The 27,440-nt window shown below is 34.2% G+C and overlaps 1 protein-coding gene across 1 annotated transcript; it reads left to right on the top strand.

The window, feature by feature from the left end:
- Positions 1–1,363: 1,363 nt before the first annotated feature.
- LOC150093069 (very long chain fatty acid elongase 7-like) lies at positions 1,364–21,785 on the top strand. Its single transcript, XM_090414141.1, has 7 exons — positions 1,364–1,418; positions 4,487–4,674; positions 5,345–5,425; positions 11,394–11,450; positions 15,176–15,281; positions 16,913–17,037; positions 21,504–21,785. Exons 1-7 carry the CDS (start codon positions 1,364–1,366, stop codon positions 21,783–21,785), a joined length of 894 nt encoding a protein of 297 aa, XP_090270267.1.
- The last annotated feature ends 5,655 nt before the right edge of the window (positions 21,786–27,440 follow it).

Genomic DNA, 27,440 nt, shown 5'->3' on the forward strand with positions numbered 1-27,440 from the left:
GTCCGCTTTATGGATGTTAGAAGGATGACAACGTGTCCCTTGTTCTCTCATGGTATCACTTTGCAGACCAAACAGAGACTAGTCTGTAAACAATACTGATCCCCATTAGTCTTGGTTCCAGTTGATGTGAGCTTTCCCAGCTTCAAATGTTCTCTCCTGTAGTTTGGGAAGATGAGGGTGATGCAGACACTGACGGTTGCCAGACGTACAATTCATCTTCGAGAAGCCTTCTATGCACAGTGGAAGCAGCTGCCATGGTTTCTAAAATTGATGGCAGGTCAGATCGTGACCGATATTGGCGATATCGGTTACCCAGTTGGTTTGCTTGTGGCCTTCCTACATAGTACCTCGTGGATGCTGTTTGTGACTACTGAAAATTCGTTCTGTATTCTATGAATCACGAAACGGCTCATACACAACCATCTGGCTATCTTCTCTAGACTTTGCCGGCCTTTATTCTAACGATGCACTCCACCTGAAATCATCGGTTGAATGATTTCAAATAGTTTTTTCGTAAAAACAAACAACATTCGACATTGAAATCCTTTCTTTTTTTGTCTACGTGAATACTGTATATTGTTTCTACAAACAAAGGCTCTTGTTGTGGGTAAAATCAGATGTATTTTATCAATACTTGCATCTAGCTGAGTACTTCCCTGAAATTTTAGTTTCACGAAATCATAAAGATTGTTACTATACATACATTTTCTTCCTTAAAATGAAATTGGATATATAATGAGTGTAGTACCACCTCAGTATGAGTTCTCTGTTTAGGCTGCAAAGTATAATTAGGCCCATGCTTGGATTTAAACAGGACTAATGACCCTCAATTCGTTTTAAACATGACAAATATACGTGATTCTGACTGTATTTACTGTTTGCTTGACAAATCATAAAATCTCATAAAATAAAATATTTTTATTAGTTAAGGATTTCTAAAATATGTTCAGATGCTATGTTTCTGTTAATGAGCTGTATTTTTGTCAAGGTGTTGTTTCTCATCTGGCAAGTATCTTTTTTTTTGTTGTTGTTGTGATGTTTTTCCCCTGGGAAATCCTTCCACTTTAGGTTCTTCGTTTGACTGGCATCAGTCTACTCACATAATGTAATACTTCCCAATTGTCCTCGTTTCAAAGAGCGTCACATACTGTATGAATGACACTTAAAAAAATTATAGTGTGTGACATATAATCAGACGTTTTAGATAGCATGTGCGTATGAAATACACTGAAATCTATATTATCAATATCGATTTCAGTGTATTTCCTGAAATTGTTATATTTTTCATAATAAGACTATTTTTTGTTTTTCACCTTTAAACAACTTTAAAAATTGTCCTCTTTCCGTTGTATGCAGAATGAACATGGAGGAGTCTGTTAACTCAACATTTATTCTGGATTCGGTTTTTGGCATTCCAGGTAAGTTTGAACTGTGTTTTAAATTTAAATCTCACAAATTGATTGACTGCTTTAAAACAGAATGCCTTACTAACTAATGACTAATTTGACTTGTTGTTACTTTTGTCTTTTGAAGTAGTTCTGACGTTTCATATTCGCAAAGAAAAACAAATACAATTATGATGATCTCTTTTGCAAGAAATGAATTCACATATTTTACTTATATCTCGTAGTTTTCATATGTTGGCTATTGAATTCAGCTTCATTATTTCACCCATCTATAGCACGATAAACGATGTGTTTAATTAACAACCAGTTGGTCTTATTTAATTCAGTTTTTGTTAAATAGTGGCTATTTGATTTATTTATTTTTTATTAATAATGATAATTAGATGGAATTTACACGCTTTCTTTCAACTCAAATGTCACTTTCCCAGATTGAGGCTTAAATTTATTTATTTATTCGTATGATGATATAATGGACGTGAGGTCCTTTTTACGGGGAAGTATGGCACCATCTCAATTCCCCCAAATTTTATCCGGGCTCGGAAGTACTTGCTTAAATCATTTGCCTATATAATTCTTCCTTTTACTCGCCACAGAGCCAAATAAATCTTTAGCGTTTAGTTTGGTTTCATCAGCTAGCGTCCTCTCATAAGTAGCTTTGCTTTCTTACCATATATATCATCATTCTTCCCTGTGGTTGGTGGTGTTCACTGCATCCTGATCGAATTATTTTTATATTCATTTTACTTTTTTTCTGCAATGCTTTCTTAATGATGCTGTCTAGCTATCTACGTCCTACCTGATTTACCTTCTTTACTCTGGGCATCCGGTCTGAGATTGCCTTCTTGGTTCAACCACCCTTTGATCATCTCCCATAAACAACCAAAATTTGTCCTTTCCAAATTCTTAGACTATGGCACTGCTGCAAGCTGACCCATCAGCTAGTTATGATCACCTACTTTGTTGTTCCACACATACACCTTATTAACAGAAAATTCTGCATTATGGCAAATCTCCCAGGTCAAGACTAGATGATCATTCTCCAAGTAGAGGTAGCATGGTTAGATTGATTACTGCTAATGTCTCTGATGCGATAGAGAAATCCAGCACACATGAATCTCCTGTCCCCGCCATTACCTGCTGTTTCAGGTAATTATCTGTTAGCAGCTGTATAAATTTTATTTTCTTCCCTGTGACCATTCTTTCCATTCTACATCAGATAGTTTACATGCCCAAATAATCATCACGCGAGTTTGCACTGATCGTGCTAATTTTCCAATGCATTCCATCTTCATCCTCTTATACCCACTGGATTTTAGTAGCAACAGACTATTTGTTTCATCCTGTTTGCCACGATATCACACCAGACAGTCTCAAACGAACTGTTTGAGGCTATCTGGTGCATGTCTGTTCTTTTTTGGCTTCAGTTGTTCTACCATCATTATCAAAACCACTCCTCCTATTCTGTTCTTCTTATCTCCAAAACATTGTATTCCTTGCATTCTATTCCCTAGGAAAATGACAACCTCAATCTCACTAATTTCTACAACTGATGGTCAAGTTTAGCTAACCGAACTAAATAAATCCTATATTTCGAATACTTGTGGCATACGTATACATAAACTACAATACCCACCTCCCTCCATCCTAAAAAAACCTACTATAAATTGTGTATATTTTCCATTTTCCTACTTAAGATAAGGACTTGGAGACCTAAATTAACCATCAAATAACCACTCTGCTATTTACTCACTTCTAAGATGCATTGAACCACATTCACCTGACTCCTCCCTAATTCTGGTTTCACTGACTGTGCACTTCCAAACTCTTATGGAACAATCCCTTTGTAAGACACTTAACTCCGAATTCATTCAAATTCAAACTACTCACTTTCCTTCTATCAAACTCATTCCACACATCCATAAACTCTGCACCCTTTATCTTGTTCAACATGATCACTGATTCAATCGAAATCATAGCCTTTGGTCTCAGCTGCTATCATAATATGGCAGCAGACTCATAACTGTTTTGTTGTACATAATTCCAAATTTATTATTGTTCAAAATTTAAATTGGGTTGTTGTCTATAATTAAAACTTCACTGTTGTTCAAAATGTTTGCCGACCATTTATGATCAGGATATTAGACTTCCTTCATAAATCTAATGGGCCAAGTTATCCAAGCGTTTAAAATTGGTGGCTTCAGAAACCGAGTTTAATGGAGGATAAACAGTTCAGTCACCATATGAAACTGGATGACTTATCTTCGGCTATATCTAAAACTTTCTAGAAGCTGTTCAAAATGGACTATATCCTAGAATTTCCAACAAAGAAGTGTTGAAATAATAAGCTGATTGCAGTTAAAATTTCGTTTGTTGAAATGTTATCTCTGAATATTGGAAAACATTATCATCAGACAATCGGTGAGTTATGATTTTGTTCTGAGTCAGTTGTTGCTGAAAATAGAAACAACTGACTCAGCAACAATTGAGTCAGTTGTTGCTGAAAATAGCTTGCTTTCACACGAATATCGCAGAATTTCTCTTGAAGAAACGAGTCTTGAGAAATATACAAATACTACTAGTCAGTTTGGCTTCATCCCTTTAACTGCTTGATGCACTGCCTGAGGATCGACTTGCATTCACTATTTGTACAAGGATAGTCTTTGAGAGAGGTATGGCCACTCACTAGTTAGACGGTTTTGGCTGTAGACCGATATATGATTCATGGTTTTTAGTATACAGAGTATGTATCATGTTGTATCAAACAGAAAATTATAAATAATGATATACGTTCTGTGTACGAAATGATCGCACTTCTATCATATTGTATTATTACATAATATGATATATATCGTATGCAAACCATGTTTAGTAATTTATTATAACGCACATTAAAAGATGAAAGTACAATATGAATACGTAAATTATATAAAGCTTTGGTTTATCTTTTATATGTCACACCATTGCGTGATTTACCAGTAGATATAAACAGAACTTTAATAATCCCATATTTTTAACACTAAATTAGAAATTTTCTTTCCTTTTATTCATAACTGAATAACTAATGCGTTGTGTTTTTACAGATAACACTATGATAATGTGGCCCTTAATAGGGAAACCCAAAACTGTCCTTTCCATTGCAGCATGCTATATTGCATCAACCAAAATTGGTCCTCTGTTAATGAAGAATAAAAAGCCATATAACTTACGATTCGCCATGGTAATCTACAATGCCATCTTGGCAATTAGCAGCTTTGCATTGTTTTGTGAAGTAAGTACTGAAATGCAGAAAATATATATATTAACCAATATTTATTATTTTTTCCTCCTCTTCTCTCTTTCTATATTTCTGAAATACACCCGATTCGCGAATAAACTAATTTCGATTAATACGGACATCGCTGTTTTTTTTTTGTTTTTTTTAAAGGCAAATTAGAGAACAGTCTCACAGAATATAATTATCGGTAATCTGCATTTGCAGGCTATTGGTGATAAAAGCAATTATTGAATATCATAATTATTTAATTAATATTGCCAGAACATAAACGTTTTATTTTTTATTTATCAATTGAAGAGTTTTTCATTGATGCTGATTTTGTATTAAAAATATATTTTGCATTATGTCAAGAAGCGTTGGATCGAATTATACAAGCATCTATTTAATTTCTGTTCATTTTTTATATTAGTCATTATTTTATCTGATATAACCACTGATTGTAGTTTAAATTTTTTTAAAATACAACAGAAGTGTGTTTTATTTTAAATTGTTTCGTACTTTTAAAAGAAAGCAGTATTTAGGTTGAAAGAGCTTAATTCTTGTAAGCACTCTGCAAATTAAGAATTTCTTTATTTGATATTCACGTTTTTAAATCAATGACTGCTGACTCTTATGTAAGCGGATGTGTTTTGTCATAATTTCTTTATATTTTCTCTGTGCGTAGGGTGCATATTTATTCTGGATCTATCGCCAAGTTATTTTATGTATGCCGCCAACAGTTAAACACATCTTAGGAACAGAAAGGGTAAGTTGCAGGAATTTTGAATTTTATGGCTAAAGAACAATGACTAATTACCACAGGAATTAAATATATAGGAGATATGTGTTAATTTCAACAGGCGGATAATCGGATAGTTTCCCTTTACAAATACTATGGAGAAAGAAGCTCATATTCGTATGCATCCTTAGACTTTTGGACGAGAGAAGAATGGATTTGCTTACTACTAAAAACAAAACCTCACAGTATTATTTTATGTTTATTTTGCTAAAGAACCTAAGCTGGAGAAACAGTTATGAAGCGTATGCAGGCCAGCTTTATGAATAAAAATATCAGCTGTTTTTTTTTTTTTCTTGTCACAATTTAAGAGGAAATCAAATCTGTGTCACCTCTTAATGAGTTGGATAATTCGCCAGAAGATAAAATTATTCATCATCGGAGAATAAAAAAGGATAATCCGTAAACGAATCGAAAAGTATTAGATAAAATTAGATAAAAGTATTAGATAAAATAAAATATATATAATGATATATACAAACATCTGCTAAAATCACATCATTAAACATGAAGAAGGAAAGAAAAGAACACGAATGACACAAGTAATAGATCTTATCGATGAAAGAAGAACATGGAAAAGAGGAGCAAATGAAGAAGAAGGACTAAAATATAAAACATTGGATCAAAGAATCAAACAGTTATGCAGGAGATTGAAAGAAAACTGGATACGAGATAGGAGTATAACAAAATAAGAAAAAAACCAGAGAAGCATTCCTGAAAGTGAAAGAACTTAATGGAAAAGCAAAACGAACACAGTCTAATAACATCAAGGACAAAGATGAGAAAATAATCATTGATAATGACAAGATAAATGGAAGATGAGTGGAGTACTTATCAGATGTCTATGATTATGATAATGGAAACATGATAGATAATTCACGACAGCTTAAGTTATAAGTAACACCACTCTACCAACGAAAAAGGAGCTACAACATATAATTAAGAATCTTCCGAATAATAAATACCCTGGGTGGGTGCGATTATATTCGGGCTCAGCTGTTTGAAAGCTTTGACTGGCTATAATAACAACATTCAGGAGCTCTACAGAACAACAGAATTACCTGAGGTTTTTACAACGTCTATCTGCATACCAATTCCAAAGAAAAATAATGCACAAAATTGCGAGGATTACAGAACTGTGAGCATAATATCCCATGCATCTAAAATTACTTTACCCATTGTTAACAAATAAATTGAAAGAGCCTTAATCGGTGAATTGAGTGAACAACAAAAGGCTTCCGAAGAGGAATGGGAACCATTAACGCTATACTGGAACTAAAAACACTAATAGAAAGATCACTTGAAAGAAACAGGCTCATATGCTTCATAGATTTTCAGAAGGAAAACAACACATAATTAAGAATCTTCCGAATAATAAATCCCCTTGAAATAGATTCACTTGAAAGAAATAGGAACATATGCTTCATAGATTTTCAGAAGGCTTTTGACCGGGTAAAACATAATAAAATGTTCAATATACTGTATTAAGTAAATTAGACATAGAACACCATGTACTTAAGATTATAAAAATGTCTTATACCAAACAGAAAATGCAGCTGTTTAACTCTGAGAATTCTGAAGTGAAAATATAAAGAGGAGTTCCACAAGATTGTATCAGTTCACCAAATGTATTTAACATCTATAGTGAGATAGCGATGAAAAAGATTGAAAAACAAAAAATAGGAATCAGTATCAACGGTACAAAATATAACAATCTTAAATATGCTGATGATACCATTCTAATAGCAGAAAACAGAAACAAATTAATCAGATTACTGCAGCTACTAATTGAAGAAGGTAATGAGTCTGGATTATATATTAATGCAAAAAAGACCAAATTTATGAAAATATCAAACGAAAACAGATCCGAGTCAGAAATATTCATAAATGATATGAAAATTGAACACACAACAAAATACAAATATTTAGCCACCTACTTTACTGCAGATGTAAAGCAAAATGATGATGATAAAGAAATTTAAAAAAATAAGAACAGCCATTTCTAAAGATCCCTTTTGGAAAAATAAAGATCTGCTCAGAAGTTCTGTGGGCATCGAGACAAACAAAATAATGCGATTCTTTTCCCATTTCCAATGAGTGTGGCCAGTTTTCACATATGGAAGTGAGACCTGGATATTCAAGATGAGAGTAAGACATCAGATAATGGCCTTTGAAATGTGGTTCTACAGGAGAGCTCTGAAAATCTCATAAACATATTACGCTATAAATACAGATGTCCTACAGAGATCTATATTACAGGAAGTGATCAAGGGATATATGAGATTCACAGGACATGTACTGAAAGGTTCAGCACGACAGAGGATACTAGCAGTTTCAGAAGGAAAATTTATGGGAAAAAGGTCAAGAGTTAAACAATGAAAGACATGGTTTGAAGATATAAGATCATGGACAGAATCAGGCGGCTATGTGGAAACAAAAAGGAAAGCCACCAACAAGAACATGGCGCTGCATTCTCTTACTGGGGAAGAAGGTAGCTACATGATGGAGGCGACGACGATGATGATACATAGATTGAAAGAGAGTTTCATGCACAGATTCATAGAGTTGATTGCAAATCATTATACTTTGATACTTTATTTATTCATTCATGTGGGTTTTCCCCAGTTCGTCCATCTTCCTTTAGGAATGGTTGAGCCCTCCTAGTAAGGGATTGAGTATGTGTTTTATGACTGTAAATTCGTGTGTGTGTGTGTTCACGGAGCGGTTTGCCTGTTATGAGGAACAAAAAACCAGAGTTTCCGGGTGAAAAAGCTTCTATCCTATGAGACCGGCTAACTCACCTTTAGTCGAAAGAGACGAAATAAAGGTTTCTCACTTCACGGATGGGAATTAAACACAGGTCTTTCTAACCAAAGGGCTTCGTATATAACTGCTGAGCTACGGAGGCTCACTGTAGTATTAGAAGTTCGACTTAAGGATTTCGAAAATCGTATAATCATAGGATGTCACATTGGTTGGCTTATCCGTTTAATGCTGGTAAAAACATGCATAGCTCAAAATCAAATCAAACAATTCATTTTGTATACTGTACACAGCACTGAGATGGTTAGGAAGATAACAGCAAGGGAGAAAATTGTGCTTACTTTGGTTTTCGAAAAATCTCGCTAGTGTAATATGGATTCGATCAACCAAGAATTCGCAAATTTCCCATGGTTTAAATTACTAGTCGGACGCTAATTAAACAGTTGCACACACTCTAGCTTTTTATGTAACCGGCAGGTACAGATAATTCCAAAACCCTTAATCATCCAGCAAAAAGCAATTGCGTAAAGAAGAGATCGAGCTTTTTTTTTATGTCTTTTTCTCACGAAATCTTTTCACCAGACACGTTAAGTCTTAAACATTACCGTCGTAAATCATTCATTAATACCTGTAGAAAATGTTTTTACACCGTAGAGAGAGTTTGAGCATGTCTTTCTAACCAAAATATAGCCATTTTGACTAACATTCGGAAACTCCACTAGGAATTTACTGGTCTCATACCGCGTATTCGCAGAAATTCAGTTTTCCACTGTCTCAGAAATTGCAACAGCTGTCACAGAACACACATGTCTTCAACAAACATATTTACACTACGACAGAATCAACCAATACGGCTTGCAGTAATTTTTTTACTCTTGAGGATAAGCTACATGTTATTTCATTATTCTTCTGCATTACATACAGGGATTATTATACCATACAAATAATGTAACTTCCAGTTCCGACTGTTACAACCTCTACGTTAACACGTCCTTAAGGTGCTCGACTTTGTATGGTGTCTGTGAATCGGTACATCATGGGAAATGACTTATCACCGTTAAATTAGTAGATAATGAAGAAGACATGCAAATAGTAATATTGAAAGAACAGCCAAAAATAAACATATCATGGTAATTTTATTTCTAACGTGAACATTAATTATATACTGCATATGTTGAAGGAGAGATACCGGAATGGCAATAGGTTATTTTATGCCAACTTTAATTTAAAAAAAAGAAATCATTAACGCCTTTCTATTCCTGTATACGGGAGTAGGCGAGGCCATTTAGCCCCATCTAACTTTTGGAGACTGAATGGGCAGTTCAATCTCTACTGGTACCAGTCAGAGATAGATGGCCCAAGGCTATCACTAATTAAGCGGTATACAGTGAAGAGAGACGGCTCAAATGTGCCGCCATCTCGTGGTCCCTAACCCTAACACAATATATTTAATGTCTGAAATAATGTGGGTTCTACGGTCGATTGTCTTGAGTTTACGGGACGAAAAACCCGAGTGTCAGGGAGGAAAAACTCGCTTGCCCGTGCCAGAGATCGACTAACTCGGGAGCCGGTCGAAAAAAGGCTTAGAAAAATTTCCTCTAGTCGCCGACTAGACTCGAAACCAAGTCTCCTTCGTGCGGCCAAGCGCCATGGTGTGCAAACGCCACATCCACTAAGCTACACAGGCTCAACTTTAATTATCAGCAACATATAAATGATATTCTAATTAAATCATGCTACTATATATATTAGGATATATATTATTACTCGAGGGATATGAAAATATTCATACAATGATGAATTCTTTCTGCAGCTTTATCAGTAAAATGTTTGAGATTACTTGTCTTACCTTAACATAAACAGAAAGAAATAGAATATTTCAAAATATAAATCACATTCTTACAAATGTTAACATTGTATGCGTGGTACTACTGATTCCATAAGAAGTCCAGTGTTAGCGTGGATCTGTAGCCATGGTATCTGCAAACCATCCAAGAGTCTTTTTGAATGGAGGAAGATGGTGTCGGTGTGACTTACATCACCTTCTCAAACATCCAAAAAGTGTAACATTGATTTCAAATCTGGTGAATTCGCATCCATCGCCATTTAAGATTGATGGCGTCCTTTGTGAGTTCTCAAAATTTTTTACAGTTTATAAAATGATGCATACTGTAATTTGTTCCAGAGAAACACCATATCTCTGGGAACATATGCAACTTGCAAAAGGTGGCGTGGTTTCATAGGACAAAGTGATTGTTGTTAATCAATATGTAACTTGTATCTTAATAATGACATAAGCGAAACATTCTCCTCTACAATTTAGAACTTCTATTCACTCACATTGTTCACATTGCAAACGTAATATTTATTCGATACATAAATGTAACTCTTATCTGAACAGGAAACCTTGTTTTCGACTTTAGTATCCAACTGGAACGTTACTGATATATCATCTTAAAGGCTATCACTCATGATTTCGGTAAAGAGAGGAACTTTTCTTAGGTCTTCTGCTCTGTAACACCGTAATTGCAATAATGCAGTGCATCACTATTCGCAATGGTGCACTTGTTCATGTTATTTTACGACGACAGATGTGTGCAACTTTCCCTTTTGTGAGTAGCCATGTGAGGCCATGCATTATTCGCTGGAGAGAGCATCCACTTATCAACCTCCTCTTGTTGGATGACCATGAGTTTGCATTATTAGTGTTAATAATAGTTAAACCACGTTTGTGAGCAACCCAACATCCACAATGGAAGTACCTGAAGATCATATCCCTTTTCCATACTCGGCAATATCTTCAGCTTTTCCAGGGAATGCATATTTAACACTACAGTTTGCACAACAGAACATAACGCACGTTAGAACAATGCTCGTTTAGAAGCAAGTAATCATAGTTTCGGTAATCGTTATTCATCGAAATGGAATTGACAAGCTTTCCTATAGTTATATTTTATTTCTTTCGGTGGAGATCGTTGCTACAGACTTCTCTTCAGAGACGCTTTGCATTATATGTGAACCATTTACAGTTGGAGGAGTTAACGGAATTCGGTACTCTTATTCTTTAAAAAAGTAATTTTGATGTATTCATACTGTTTTATTTATAAACATGGAGAACATTTTAAAACATAAATTTCAAAATGATTTATTTCTTTTTCTTTCCCTTTTTTTTCAGGGTAATTTCATTGGCTGGATCTTTTTTATGACAAAGCTTGCGGAGATTCTTGATACGGTAGGTATTCATGCTCTGTTACTTCATCTGGCAATTTGTTTCTAGAAATTTCTCTTACACCTGAACATAGTTTCACTATAAGTTTCTTTCCAAATTAAATTTATTGAATTATCTTAACTCATGTTGATCAAAATGTTTATTGGATATAAACATTTAAATTAACTGATGTAATTAATTTAAATCGTAGATTATTTGACTTAATTTAAAATCAAGTGCTATAGCTTTATGAAATACAATATTTTGCCATCCTCTTTTCGCAACTCTTGCGTGCTCAGATCAGTGCCACACCCACGTATCAGTAATTTTGCTCAATGGTAAGTTGTTTAATCCAAACATCATAACGTTTTGCATCAGTTAACTGCTTGAGAATTTTGCTCGGTTTGGCCTTTTTGGGAGCTAAGACTGCTACCACTACGACCATCCGTGTGGGACCAGCTTGCTGATCTTCGGTTAAAAATCCCTGCTAAAAATTATTCACATCATGCATGGATTCGAACCATAATTTTTCCAGCTAAATTGTATTGTCTAAACTGACTAAGCTTCTTTTTCCTATAGTTCTTCAGCACAAATAGAGCCTTCCATCCTGTGTTTGTTGCCTCCAACCCTCAGACCAAAACTTTGCTTATCCAGTTTTCGATATTGTCATCTTGTTCAGGATTTCGTTTGGTCTTTAGATAACCTAATAAATTTACTATTTATTTTTTTCTTAAGAACACTGCACTGTCCATAAGAAAAACATATCCAGCTCAATGCAGCGTTTTGAGGTTGATTACAGAAGATATTATAGGTTCTTTATAAAACTTATATCAATAATTAATGGTTATATCCAGAGACAGTTATCATTCATCGGTCCAAAGATTTTTAGGTTTTACTTTCAAAATCTTAAGATCGAAGTCTCTACTCTTGAGAAGATATACCAGTTTCACATCCATAGATAACAACCGAACGAATTATCAACGTATATTTCTGTACTTGAGTCTTACAATGAATATCTTTCAAACTCAGTATACCGTAGAGAGAATAAAAGACTGATTATCTCTCTTTATTATAGTGCACTTTCAAAATCTAATTTGGTTATCTAGCGATCGTTACTGCTAAATATTTAAATTGTTCTACTTTTCTATTTTAAGGTGCCCAATTTTCACACTTGTGTCAGTTAACTGATTCTTCTCTATATCTTCTACTGATTTTTGTAGCTTCAAATGCGTCTTTTCTGCTTTTTTGTTTGGTTCTTGATATGTTGTTAATATCATCAGGTAAGCTACAATATGCATTGATTTGTTTATTAGTGAATTCGTTATATATTGGCAATGATTAGATAATGCATTTCAAAACTAATTTTTAAAAAACGTATATATTGGAATTCGATTATTGCCTGATTTATTGGAGAGAATCTGTGAAATCATATTTTTTTACTTCAACATATGTGAATTTTCCATTGTTAACATGTTCATTGCCAATCAAGCGCTATCACGTGACACGAGTCCTCGCCAAACGGCCGATCACGCGTTATCGCGTGGACGTCGCTAACGAAATAAAAAAAAAAAATAAAATAAAAATTGCCCACTACACGAAATTCCAATTTTCGGCTTGGCAACGAAAGTGTTAACTTTAGAAGTAATACTAGCTAATCTGGAATTCCAAACTGTATCATCATTTAATATAATTTTCCTATGTTAATGCTCTCATATTTTTTAAATACGGGTTTAAACTTTTCGTCACTGATTTATTTCTTATTTATCTTCATGTATTTTCTACATTCAGCTGTTGCACACTTTTTCTCACACTTAAAATTCCATCCATCTCATGTCCAATAAAGTCTTTTGCGAAGTTTTTATCGTTTTTATTTCAAGACTTTTGAAGGAAATGCTAGTCAATATTATTCATTTCAAACCCTATTAAATTTATTTAATAAGCCTAGTTTTACAGTTACTACAAAGAGTCTACTCCATCGACTAAAATAGGGATCTAAAATACGATATTCCTGATGAAAATTGAAACTGGGTATTCCTGTGAAAAAGACATTGAAGAACAAGAAGTGGTCTTGAACACAATAAAGACAAAAGTGTAGCACCACATAGCATGAAGGAAGACAGTATATCAGTCTCTAGAAAATGTTGCTTTTAACGTAAACTTTATGAAAATTAAAAATGCAACACCAACATTCTAAAATATCATAATGTAGTTATATAATAACTAAGAACCATGCCCTGACATATGATATATTTACTGAAAGTTTTATGAGTGCTCTTTATGCAATATTACATTAAGAGGGCTCAAAGCATTAGCAGGAACTGTAACTAGAATACGAATACAATGTGTTCAACCAGTAAGATATAGTCTTGAAACTTAACTTGACAATGAAAGAAAGAAATAAAATCATTAAAAACAAGGCATAGAAAGTAATGTGGTAATTCATTGATTTAATATATGTAATAAAAAATAGAAAAGTTTCAATAAATTTTGTTATAATTCTTAATCAATTTACGATTTTGAACTAATTAAATTTAAGTGGAGCATTTCTAATGATGGATGATATAAATTTAATACAATGAAAAGCAAAAACCAAAATAGTTATTACATTCTGGATAGAATTCAAAGCTACCAAAATGTATTCAACTTAATGACTTTTGTATATTCCTGTATTTTATTATTTTTATGTGAATACTACTTTCAATAGGTTGCAACGGTATTTAGTACTGCCGATGTGGTTGAGACTGGATGATCGGATTCTGCTTTTCAGACATCAATTGAACTTTTGTCAAGTTATTTCAGGCCACCAAAATCAAACTGGTGGTCTCCAAAAGGCGATGAAATGCACGTCACTCCTAACATTCGCTAACATCTTACAGCTTATTAGATGGAGAATAGTATGTCACCAAATCGACTAACTAGTTCAGCATTCCTATTCTGAGATGAATTTTATGAAATTCTTTAGTTGGTGGATGATTTTAATCGCTCAAAGACGACTACCACCGTGTTTCTTGCAATCTTGCTGGAATTTTCATTCTTATCTCAAGAACATAATTTTCGACTATGATTTTGAGATAAACATGAAAATCATTTGCTCTTGAGAACAATTATCTGACGTTTTGCTTAAAAACTGCATTAATAGGCGTACACCTTTTGGAGGCAGGATTATCCCAAAACGTACAGTACTATATGAAGATTCATTGATTCTCTATATTTTATTTCAAAAACATCAAACATATGCATATCCTTTGACCTTTTCTTAGGTGGCAATCGATTTTCCCAGCTCAGGTAGTTGTTGACTATCATTTACTGATGTTAAACTACAATCCTTATTCAATCTCCTCATGCAAAATGTTAAAAATGCGACTGTCACGAATCCTTAGTCTCACATAATGGGTTGTGCGACATATTATCTCACTGCTATTCTTTCAAGAGATCAATGTAGATACATGACAGCGCATTATAGTGACTAACATTGGTAATTGGATCATTGGATTAGATGCATCCCTATTGTAATCTTATTGTTACTCATTATTCATAGAGTTACATCAGGAGACTATTACTCTACCCAATTCATAATTTGTTTATAAAGCCAAATCCTCATTGTTATATACTGGCTGTAACATGAAAGTCTCATCACCACATTCTCTCTCTCTCTCTCTCTCTCTCTCCCTCTCTCTCTCTCTCTCTCTGGGATTAATGTATTTTTTTTCAATATGCAAAATATTACAATGAATAATATAATTTCTCAGGTTTTCCATATGCTGAGGAAGAAGTTCAACCACATCTCTAAGCTGCACGTTACACATCATTCAACTCTCATCATTACAAGTTGGCTTGTTGTCAGATATGCACCAGGTAAAATTAAAATATTTTAGCTAAAAGTAAATTATAATCAACATCTGATTATTGATCACGATATATTCATTATGTATATTTATCATAAAATAATTATTATTATTGGAAACAAATCTAGTCCAATGTTTCGAAACAGTAGTTATAGGTTGGAGAGAAGAAAATCATTCATTCAGTCATGAAAACAAAAATTCTGTGATGTCGATATTGAAAAAAAAATGTGAATCAAGACAGCAATAACAGCAAAAACATTAAGTGATTCATAAAAAATACAGATTTTTAATGTGAACTCTCTTTTCCGGCTTAAGCTACTTATAATAGTTGGACAGGTAAGCTTGGCGAGCCGTTGTAGGTGTATGTAGGTGTATATCTAGACACACCGAATATGTTTCTAGCTGACCAATTTGTGTGTGTGTGTGTGTGTGTGTGTGTGTGTGTGTGTGTGTGTGTGTGTGTGTGTGTGTGTGTGTGTGTGTGTGTGTGTGTGTGTGTGTGTGTGTGTGTGTGTGTGTGTGTGTGTGTGTGTGTGTGTGTGTGTGTGTTAGACTATCATCCAGGGGTAGGAAGATATGAATGTACTTATCTCCGATTACCAAACATTTAGTCTCATGGTACTGATGGTACTGCTTAATATTGATTTACAAGTTATCCTTCGTTGTGTTTCTCTTCTTCGATTCAGCATTCTAAGCATTTACATCTTCCTACAAGGAAACCATTCGATACTAGGACAAGAAAACAAACAAACGTACCGACTGGAAATATTGATAAATTCCTGAGTTACCAGTGCCCACAGAAATAAAACCAAAAGTACTTTGATTTTGTTTATTGTCCGCGATACTGAAATGAGTCGAAGTTATTCAACCAGATGGAGAATAAAAGAGCATTCTTCCCATTCAATAAGCAGAGGAAATAACTTCGTTAACAGTAGTCAAAAGAGATAAAATGTTACATCCACTTATGCTCACAATCAAAGAATAAGCATCCGTTTTTAATTAAGTTTTATAGACAGGAGGGAGATGAAACAATTCAGCAGACGAATATTCCATCGTTCCCTCACAAAAAATAAATCACTGTGTGTCCTACATATCTCTACCTCATAGATGTAACCCCAGCTGTAAAACACCAGGACCCAAATAAATGAGAACCCATTCTTCCCATTCACCACACAGATGTTGTGAATTATTAGGAGTAAAATGATTCACAAAAGGAATCATCTCTTCTCTCCTTCGTCGTAAACTTTTTTTGGAATTACAACCAGCTACCATATTTTTTTTGGCTATGTTCCATTAAAAGTATCGACATGATGCAAATGATGTAATAAAAAGCGAACAGCAACTACTCAACATTCATTTGCAACCGGAACTTCCAACTATTCAGCTGTAATGGTTTCCACTAATATCATATTTGTTTTGTAAACTCTGCTATATGGATCTGATATAAAACCATCTGCATGAGAGAGTGAAGTATTTATTGCATGCTAAATCATAACTGCAGTGGAATATTGCACAGATGTTTTTCAGTTGGTACCTGCAGAATTAATTTGAGAATAATTTGCAATTAACATTTGCTAATAATTGAAAAAAAAACACATTTATGAAGACTCCTAACAACTTTTGTATTTTGTTTACATTTAGGAGGAAGTAGTGGAATGGTTATACTTCTGAACTGTTTTGTGCACTCGTTCATGTATTCCTACTATGCATTATCGGCAATGGGAATGAAGCTTTGGTGGAAGAATTATATCACCCTACTACAAATGGTAAGCATAAATGGGATAAAATATCCTTTGTTTTCATAATTCTATTAAATATTTTTCATTGAACAAAAATGCACTTATTAGTGGTAACATGAAATTGATCATAAATCATAAGATGGTGATCGAGATTTAGTCAACGTTACTTTGCCGAAACTTAACATAATTTCAAGTAAGTCGAAATGAACTAATCTCAAACGTTACTGACGTCTTACGTCTTACTTGTTTACAGGTGTATGCAGTAATGCTTTAATATTGGAAGTTCGCCTTTCCTGGTAAAATCACCAAGCGATGATAAACAGTGTTTTGTTCCATAAATTTCTCAATACGATACCAGTGCGTCTTTGAAATTTCATGTGACTTAAGATTAACCTAGCCCACGTATACCATTACTGTCAAAATATCACATAAGACGATTATTAAGTCTTTTTTTTTTCACGAAGCATTACGGTTCATATTCTCGTACGGAAACATCGGCTTGCTCATATTCAACAACTTTATTTCTAATTAATGTTTCTGATTGAGGCTGCTTCTAATTCAATGAATTCTTTATTTAATAATACATCAGAATATCAACAACTTGATATCATGCGTATCAAATTCTAATGTTTGTTCAATAAACTTGACACTTTTCTCAGTCATCGCATCAAAAATTGCGTCCGTAAGGAAACTTTGAACAAGCTACATGTGAAATTATTTTCCACACCAAAATTGTACAGTATTTTGTAATGCTGTGATAATGGTGTGCAATGTTTTTTATAGTTTAATTATTGTCATTGGATCTAGAAAAATAGTTTAATCCTTAAAAAGGTGTAAGATATGATTTCTGTTCATATCTGTCATGCCTGCGCGATACGTAAATGAAAAGCTTTGAAACTGCCAATGACTCCATGGTCGGTGGGCTAAATGTACGAACCAGTGTTGGGTGGATGGAGGTATACATTCATGTTGAGATGAAAGTCTTCCAAATACACTGAATGACCAGGAGCATTATAAGCAATATGCAAAAAAGCGAAACGGAATTACGATTTTTCCTCAATATATCTCAACTTCGAACATAAAGAATTCAATCGACCAGTCTTAAAAAAAATAATTAAAAAACAAAGATTTTTCAAAAATCGGAGGAAATGTAAATATAATATTTAGTTGTAATTATTAAAGAAAATTGAACAGTAGCTACATTATACATTATCGAATACCAAGATAATTTTCTGAAGTGGCAAGTTATGTCAATAAGATTGATTAATGAAGATGATTCTACTAAGGAAGACGTGTTGTAATTTTATAGTCATTAGAGAAAGAAGCGAACATAAATGCAAAGGGAAGATTTGTTGTTTTTGGAGATCTAAACAGCAGATCTCCAAATGATTATCAGCATATGTTTAGGGAAAATTTCGAGAAAAGAGAAAAGCTAAATATGAAGTATTTGCGAATATCTGTTCAATCCTGAGCTTCTCCATCCATCTCTCACTGCTTTCGCTTCTGTGTCCGCCATCCGTCAGCCAGGAGTTCTTCCATCCATTCAATCTCATGGTTTCATGTTGAAAACGTAGAATATTTTCGGTTTTTTTAATTAAGATAGAAAGAATAAGATTATGAAGTTGTGTATCGTTTTGCGTCATACTTAATCTAGAGATGCAAGACTTTTTAGCATCGCTATTGAGACATTAGATGAGAACTGATTCAAAGAGTGAACTCTAAGGAGAGTTCTAGAAAAAGAGGTTCACTTATAAGAAATAGTGTGCAGGTGCCAAGTACGGAAGTGGAATACAGAGTCCTCAACTTAACCGACAAATTACAAAATGAAAAAAAAAAGGAACAAGATATATCCGTTCAGTAACTTATGTTTCCACCATACTCTCATTAGAAGATTTTAATGTCTGTAAATCCAACTGGGTTTCCTTTTACAATTCCACTGACCAAGGCACAAAATATGTATTGCTAACCAAGATGAAATCGTACACAGTTATTCTGAATATCTGATAAACTCTCCTCTCTACAATACCCTTGATCATTTCTCAACCAGTTCTCTTATACCGCAGAAATTACCTCTCCACTGCTCTGTGCCCCTTACCCCATCGTAAGCTCGTTTGACAACACCATCCCTCCAGTAGTACTCAACGTGATATCCCCTGTCACTACAAATGTGCCAAAGTGGTAGACATCTGAATCTGTTACTCTTCCATTCAGTGGTATGGTTATGGCTTCCGATTCGATTATCTTGTTTGGATTAGTCGCACAAATTATTTTCACCGGCAAGAAATCCTCCATTCCCCATTCCGTTAAAAATTCCCACACCATTGTAGTCATAGATGCACCATGACGGCTTTAGAAAATAATTAAGCACATTGGGGAACCCAGGGAGGGGACAATAAGCCCTGAACCCCCCCCCCAAAAAAAAGGAAAAAAATACTAGAAAAATTTCCAAAAATGTTTTCCTGATTAAAATTCATTTTTTTTAAATTTATGTTGTGTCCTGTCTTCTATTTCTATGCTACTTATGAATAAGCTGTCACATAAGGTGAGAATACCCTATAGTGCTCGGGAATCCTGGGCGCTGTGAACGCAAGGCGAACGAAGTAGTACTCAGGAGCTACTTCGTTTGTCGAGCCGGGCCAGTGGAGAACACTGATATAATGTATTGGCAATCACCACAGATGCTCAGTCATAGCTCGTATGCAATTCATAGTGTATATTCTCAAATCGTCTACTCCACTCGTCCCCCCCCCACAAGATTAAATCCTGAGTGCGCCACTGATTAAGCATACCAAATTCCAACGTCATTTATACTCATTCTATATTGAAGAACGCTGTCAATGCCAAATCAACACCAAAGGTGTTGGCAGAGGTCTGTCGCCGAAAATACTCACCCTCTTCTACAAATGGCTGTCAAATGTTCCAGTTCCATTAAACCATCGGGCATATTTTAATGTCCGATTATGCTCAGCATATGTTCAACTGCGTTTCCATCTCTTTCGCATCCAAATGGAACAACGGATGAAAGTATCCATATATGTGAAATCAACCATATATACATCCTCTTCCAAAAATGGAGATAAGGTTTTGCATCAAACTATCATCTGATTGTTCTCATCTCTTCTATCTCTATGATAATGGAGAAAATCATCAAGATTTATCTTCTCTTCTACGAGTCAACTTCTCTAGAAACCCGCGTCTTCATAAACAACAAGTAGTATGGATTCAGCCACTTTCGAACAACGACAGGTCACTGTGGCTATACCACAAAGGAATTTGAGTGCTAAGCAAAAGTTTGGAGCTGCTACTGTGGATATTTTAGAACATATGACCATTTATCAAAGCATTTGGTCATCGAGGCTTGTTGAGTAAATTGCGATCATATGGTTTACCAGCCAAATTATTTAACTGGGTATCCAGCGTTCTCTCACTGGTCATTCAATCCCTTTCATGATGAATGGCTTCTTCTTCTTTTCGAATATCTCCACCACTTCAGGAGTTCCTCAACCCTCTGTTCTATTAGATTCTATCAGTATACTTTTCAATAGCTTTCTCAGCCTACTAAACAGTAGGCATTATTTTATGCTCACTATGCCACTTTTTACCTATCTAGTAATAACATTGCACAAATCGCAAATTTGTCTATCGTTAGACAACCATGCAAATGTTTGGGTAAGTGCACTTAAAAGGTTGCCAAACTTCTTGATGCGGTCTGGAGATAGCTGTTTAGCTAAAGATGTACCCCACCCCCACTTCAACTACTAATATTCTTTCAACGCTGTCTTTTCTACAGACATTTCTAGATTTCTTCTCCCATAAACCTTCCCCACTATTCCCATGATTTTGGTTGGGATTGTTAAAGTAGCTGCCGAGATGTTGAACTTACTTATCCATTTCTAGTGTTATTCCATCTACCTCGTCCTCTGGAATAGACTTTCTCATCAAGTGTTCCCAATCAACTACACCAACCAAAGCGTCTGAATAAACTTAAGAGTTCAAAATGTTGATTATGGACTTCAATTTTATTCTGTCTTCACCTTTAACCCCCAATTGAACTTAGTGCATGGGGTCACATGAATAGGCATTACACTGTACACCGGTAAAAGACCAAGGATGCACTTTGTCTTTTGAAGAGGAAAAAAATAAGAGACATTGTTTTGGAACAGAACAAAACGTGACGAAAAAATTGAACTTGTTTTTATCTTTCTTGTCAAGGAATTTAAGGGGTTGAAAGTTCTATGGAAGTTGATTTTTGACTTGAAATTCGATAGAATCGGTAGAAATTAACTCTGAAGTGTTGTATTAAAATATGTAATTATTTTTCTTAAAGTATTTGTTATCTGTAAATTATTAGATAAAGTCATGCTACACATAGACTTAAATGCGAGAATATAAAATAGAGTTAAAATATTTTATAATGATTGGCTCTGAACTTATAAGAAGGGTGAGACTCTCCAGTGTCTTGTTTATTAATACAGGTCTATTTTACATTTTAGGTCCATTTGCTGCTGTTGTTTCTCTACTATACCCAGATCGTTGTATTCCAAAACTGCGGATATCCAACATCGCTAGCCTTGGTAATGGCAGCAGTGGCATTTGGGTTTCTAGCTATGTTTTCAGACTTTTATATTGATTCCTATCTTAGCAAGGATAAAAACATTCCTTCATTTAAGAAGTGCATACCTCAGGAAGAGAAAAATGGAATAAAAAGCAACCAATCAAGAAGAATTCTAGGGATGTCTAAAACCAATGATTTACATTTACGTAAATCTGATTAAAGCAATATATGGATGATACTTTTAATTTCACCCTTTTGATTTTTGAAGAAAATACCGAATTATATAACTTACTCAGTCTTTTCACTCTTAGAGGTAATTTATGAATTGATGTTCTTCTGGTAACAATACTTTAGAAGGCAGCATCCATATATATTATTCTTGAACATTTTCATTCAAATTGAAGTTTTCATCTTTTACGAATCACTACATCATTAACAGTGTGTGTGTGTGGGGGGGGGGTGAGATTCACACACACACACTCACCCAGTTAATAATTGACCGTTTTGTTTCACTAAAATTATATTTATAATAATATTACTGCCTACTTTAAAATATAACAAAGGTTCCTAATAAATATGCACTATTTCAAATATTTGAAGCACGAATAATTTTAATCATTATATTTTTTACGAAATTTAAAGGAATGCTGGAATTCACGAGTTAAATCACCTCTGTTTTTCTCTGTATTAATATGAAATTCACTATTCCCTTCTCAATTATTTCAAACTTTCCTATGAATTTACTTTAGCTGATTTATGTAGTGAATTCAAGGTGCGTTAAACTATGTGTTTGCAATTTCTTTAAAGATGTATCAGAATCTTGACTTCCATAATTTTACGATTATAAATTTAAAAAAAAAAGAGAATATTTCAAATGTAATTTTTTTAATAATAATAAAACAATCGATTACAACCCGCTAGTAAATGTCATCTGAGGGTGTTATCCGTTTAAATGATTTTGCTTCTACCTGAAAAATTTTGTAAATGCGTATGCAGTATTTTTATATGCAGTTGATAATCATCTTTTAAGGAGTTGAAATTTGTACAAAAATGCGAAAGAAAATAAATATTCTGATAATATTTCTTTGTGTTTGTTTCAATTCATTATTATTTTATTCAAAAATGTTTTTTATAACGCAGTAGAACAAAATAGCAGCAGAAAAAAATCGTCACATATTTATCTTTTCTCTTAACCCAAAAATCTGTAAATTTTGATATATTTGAAGGTTCATCATATGTTATAAATTAAAACACAAGGAACTGGAAAAATGAGAGAGTTAATATTAAATGTGCTTTTTATTGGTACAACAAATCATAAGAAACACAAGATTTTTACCAAGACAATGGCTTCGTTATTGCTTAATCTACACTTTACTTTTACATAGAGTCCATGCTAAATATTATAGGACTATATACCGGATTCATCCATACTAGTGGTGCCATCTATAAACAGTGCATTAGTCTTCTATTAAAAAAAAAACAGTATCAAAAACAAAATTTCAAATTCACACGTTTGCTATTAAATAATTAGTTATTTTGATTCCGGTACTATTCTCACTAGGACTACTTTTATCTGATTTCTAATTTATTGTTTCTATACTGACGACATCCATATAATAAAACTGTAATATATATAGATGGATAAATCACCACTTAATCTATGGGGTGTGTGGGGATGTATAGAGTGACGAGCAGAGATAATACCTCTCCACGTGGACGCCATCACGTAATTGTTCAGATGGATTGGTTCTCACTAGACACACAACTCTCACTTATGGCTCCAAGAAGCTACTGTAAACTGGTAGAGGCCACACCCCGATAACCTGTGTCGACCCACAGGCTAAACTAAGTGAGGGTATCTAGATATGGCAATCTCAATCAGCGTCTGTATTCGGTGAATTTGCTGCAAACTGCGTTTGTACTCCATGTTAGGAGCGGCTGAATTCAGGTCAAGGAGTCGTGGTTGACAGTTGACGAAACTTAACCATTGAACAAGGGTAGCGCTCACTATTAGGGAACGAAGATAGTGAAGCCGACCCTTGCTATTGGAACAAAACATCACCTAGTAGACAGGAAAAACATACAAGCATAGGAACATGGAATATGAGAACTCTTCACCAAGTAGGAGCATTGGAAATACTACTGCATGAGTTAGACAACTACCGATGGGAAGGGATTGGACTCCGCTAAACTAGATGGACTGGAAAAGGGGAATTCCACCATGGACAGTACAAAATCGTAACGTCAGTTAGGGAGGACAACAAACACCAAGAGGGAGTAGCACTTATATTAAAACCAAAGGTTCAAAATTCTCTATTATCTTACAATCCTATCTCACCTAAGATAATTAAAGCAAGATTTAAAACATCAGTTGGATCACTGACTATTATTCATTTATACTTACTAACTTCAACATCGTCAGCAGAAGACATTGAGGAGTTCTATATAGATTTGCAAAAAGCAGTACAGAAGACAACAAGTCAAGATCTTCTAATTTTAATGGGGGACTTAAACACAATAGTAGGCAAAGACTGGGATACCTGGCCAAGAGTAATCGGAAAGTTAGGGTGTGGAGAAAGCAATGAAAGTGGCGAAAGACTGCTAAAAGTCTGCTCAAATAATAGACTAACAGTGACCAACACTCTCTTTAAACAACCAAAACTCCAAAGAAAATTGTCATGGATATCACCAGACAGACATACCAAGAATATGATAGACTATATTATTGTAAACCAAAGATGAAAATCAAGTATCCTAAATTGCAGATCCTTTTCTACGGATTGTGGATCAGACCATAAACTAGTATTAGCAAACCTAAGAATAAAGTTAAAATCTGGAAGCACTTTTAGTGTCAAAATGAGACTGAATGTGAAAAAACTACAAGACAACAATATTCTAAGAAAATATCAACTAGAACTAGATAAAAACCTGAAGGAACTACCAAAACAGAATATAAACATCGAAGAACATTGCAACGTAAAGGAAATAATATTAAAATCTGCAGAAAATACAATAGGTTACACAGAAAGAGAAAGTAAAAAGGATTGGATCTCGAATGAAGTAAAAAGGTTAAGCGATCAAAGGAAAAGCATGAGACTAAAACAGAATTATAACAGAAATGAATATAATAGATTAACCAGAAAAATTAGGAAACTAGTTAAAAGAGACAAGAATAACTGGTTAGAAGAAAAATGCAAAATGGAAGAAAAGCTATCAAAAGAAAATAACCTTCATGGACTATGTAAACAAATTAGTAAGACACGGACAATAAAAAAAATAATGATCAAAAACAAAGAGCGACAACTAATTGAAAGTAAAACAAAAAGAATGGCCAGATGGGAAGAATACTTCAAAGATTTAAATAATAAAAACAAGCTCCCAGGATATTACTATTCCAGCCACTGAAATCGAAGAGGAAACAAATATCTTTACCAAAGAAATAATAGCACACAGCATAGAAAAACTTAAAACTAGGAAAGCACCTAGTTTTGAGTTTTTCTGCGTGTATTTGATCAATGCCACATTGATCAAATACATGCAGGATTCTTAAAAGCAAGAAAGGAACAACTTTTTTAACCATTAAAAACATTATTTGACAGGATCTACAAAAATAAAGCAGTGCCTATTGATTGGACCAAATCAGTTATAATTCCTATATACAAAAAATGTATAAAACAAAATGCAATAATTACAGAGGCATTAGCCTCTTCAGTATTCCAAGAAAGGTTTTTAAGAAAGTACTCCAAAAACAAATTAAGCCATATACAGTAGAACCAGCACTAGGAGAAGAACAAGCAGGTTTCAGACCACGTAGAAGCACAACTGATCAAGTATTCATCGTAAGACAGCTAATATAAAAAACACTAGAGTACAACCAAAGTTGCTACATAAATTTCATAGACAAAAAAATATGGTCAGGCATTTGATTCAATCCGTCGAAGAAAACTATGGAAAACTATGGAAGAATTTGGAATTGCCAACAAAACTATAAGAATAATAAAGAATCTGTATGAGAAATCTGAAAGGGCAGTACGAATGGAGGACACCTTAACCAACTGATTCCACGCAGAGAGAAGAGTGAAACAGGGATGGAATCTGTCACCAGACATGTTCAATCTTACACTGGAAGGCGCAACCAGTAAGGCCTTAAAAATGAAGACTTCGGAATTAAATCATATGGAAAAAATGTAACAGATTTAAAATTTGCAGACGATATTGCATTACTTGCAAGCACAGAGAAAAGCTACAGCGAATTTCTGATAAAATAAAGGAGGAGTGTATAAAATCTGGATTAAAAATAAATATAGACGAAACAAAAATTATTCAAATAGGAAAAAGAAGCACCGATCTGAAAATCGAAACTGACAGTAAGAATCTAGAGCAGGCAGAAAACGTAACCTATCTTGGAGTAGTTATTGAGTACAATGGTGAAATTACAAAAGATATAAACAGACGAATCAGTCAAGCATCCCAAACGTTTGGACGACTTAATGAAATATGGAAGGCAAAAGACATCAAACAAATTACAAAAGTAAGAATATATGAAACAATGGTCCTCCCAATACTGCTCTATGGAAATGAATGCTGGAATCTCAAAAAGGCTGAAGTGAAAACGTTATTAGTTACTGAAATGGGTTGGCTAAGAAGATTACTTGGAGTATCTCTGCTTGAGTCGAGTAAGAAACGAAGACATAAGGAAACGACTAAAACAAGGAATAACAATAATAGACAAAATCCCAGAAAGAAATTGCGATGAAACAATGTTTCATGTTCACATTCTGATTACATAAAACATTGTTTCATGTGACGAGAATGGGAATAGAAAAACTACCAGATAAAGCCCTGAATACAACGATGGAAGGTAAAAGATCCAAAGGACAACCCAGAATTAGATGGATAGACAAAATAAAAGAGGATCTGAAAACCAAATCAAAACAAGCGACACCAAATTGGACAGAATTGTTCGGACTCTCCAGGGACAGACAGAAGGGAAAAAGTTCATTCGGCCTCATCGTTATCCACATAGATGATGGAAGAGAGAAGAAGAAGAAGAATATCTAAGTCGATGTTAGTTAAATATAAAATTATTCATTTTAAATTAACTAATATAAAATGAAACACTAGAGTACAACCAAAGTTGCTACATACATTTCATAGACATTCGTCAGGCATTTGATTCAATTAAAAAATAAATTATTTACAAATTGAACTTAATATCAAAACTCTGTATCTACATTAGATATTACACATTTGTAAGTTCATCATCATCATCATCAAATTCCTGCCATGTACTCTCAAGGGGTGTACGGGATATGATAGTACTACATGAAAAATTTACATCATTAATAATTTCCTATCTACAATTTTTCTCCAAATCAATCTGTTACCTGTCAAGACTCCAACATTATCAGATCTTATACTTCTAAGACATTTTTACTGTAACAATCCACCTATATCTTTGTCTTCCCCTGGGTCTTTTTCCTGCCAACCTGACGGAGAACACTTGATTTACTAATATTTCCTTTATTTTCTCAGAACTCTCACATCGGCGGTCTGTAGTCTTTGGTCAAGTGTTTTACTTCAGACCCATCTCTCAGATCCATAAGTTAAAACTGGTTTGAACACTGTCTAGTACACAGCTAATTTAGTATTTTGATTCATTTCTATCTTACTCCATATAAATGGATTCAGTTGATTTCCTACGATACCAGCTTTGTTGATTCTGTTTTCTATTTCCATATTTAAGTTACAATCTTCAATAAAATTCGTTCCTAAGTAGCTGAAATGTTTCACTTGTTCTATAGGTTCTCTATTCACAAAGCAGTTGATATTTTTAATGCTTCTCCCTATTTTCATTGTCTTTGTCTTGTTATTT

This window comes from Typopeltis vanoorti, chromosome 24, assembly GCF_054136105.1.
Source record: "Typopeltis vanoorti isolate ZY-2024b chromosome 24, IOZ_Tvanoo_1.0, whole genome shotgun sequence".
Lineage (NCBI taxonomy): Eukaryota > Metazoa > Arthropoda > Arachnida > Uropygi > Thelyphonidae > Typopeltis > Typopeltis vanoorti.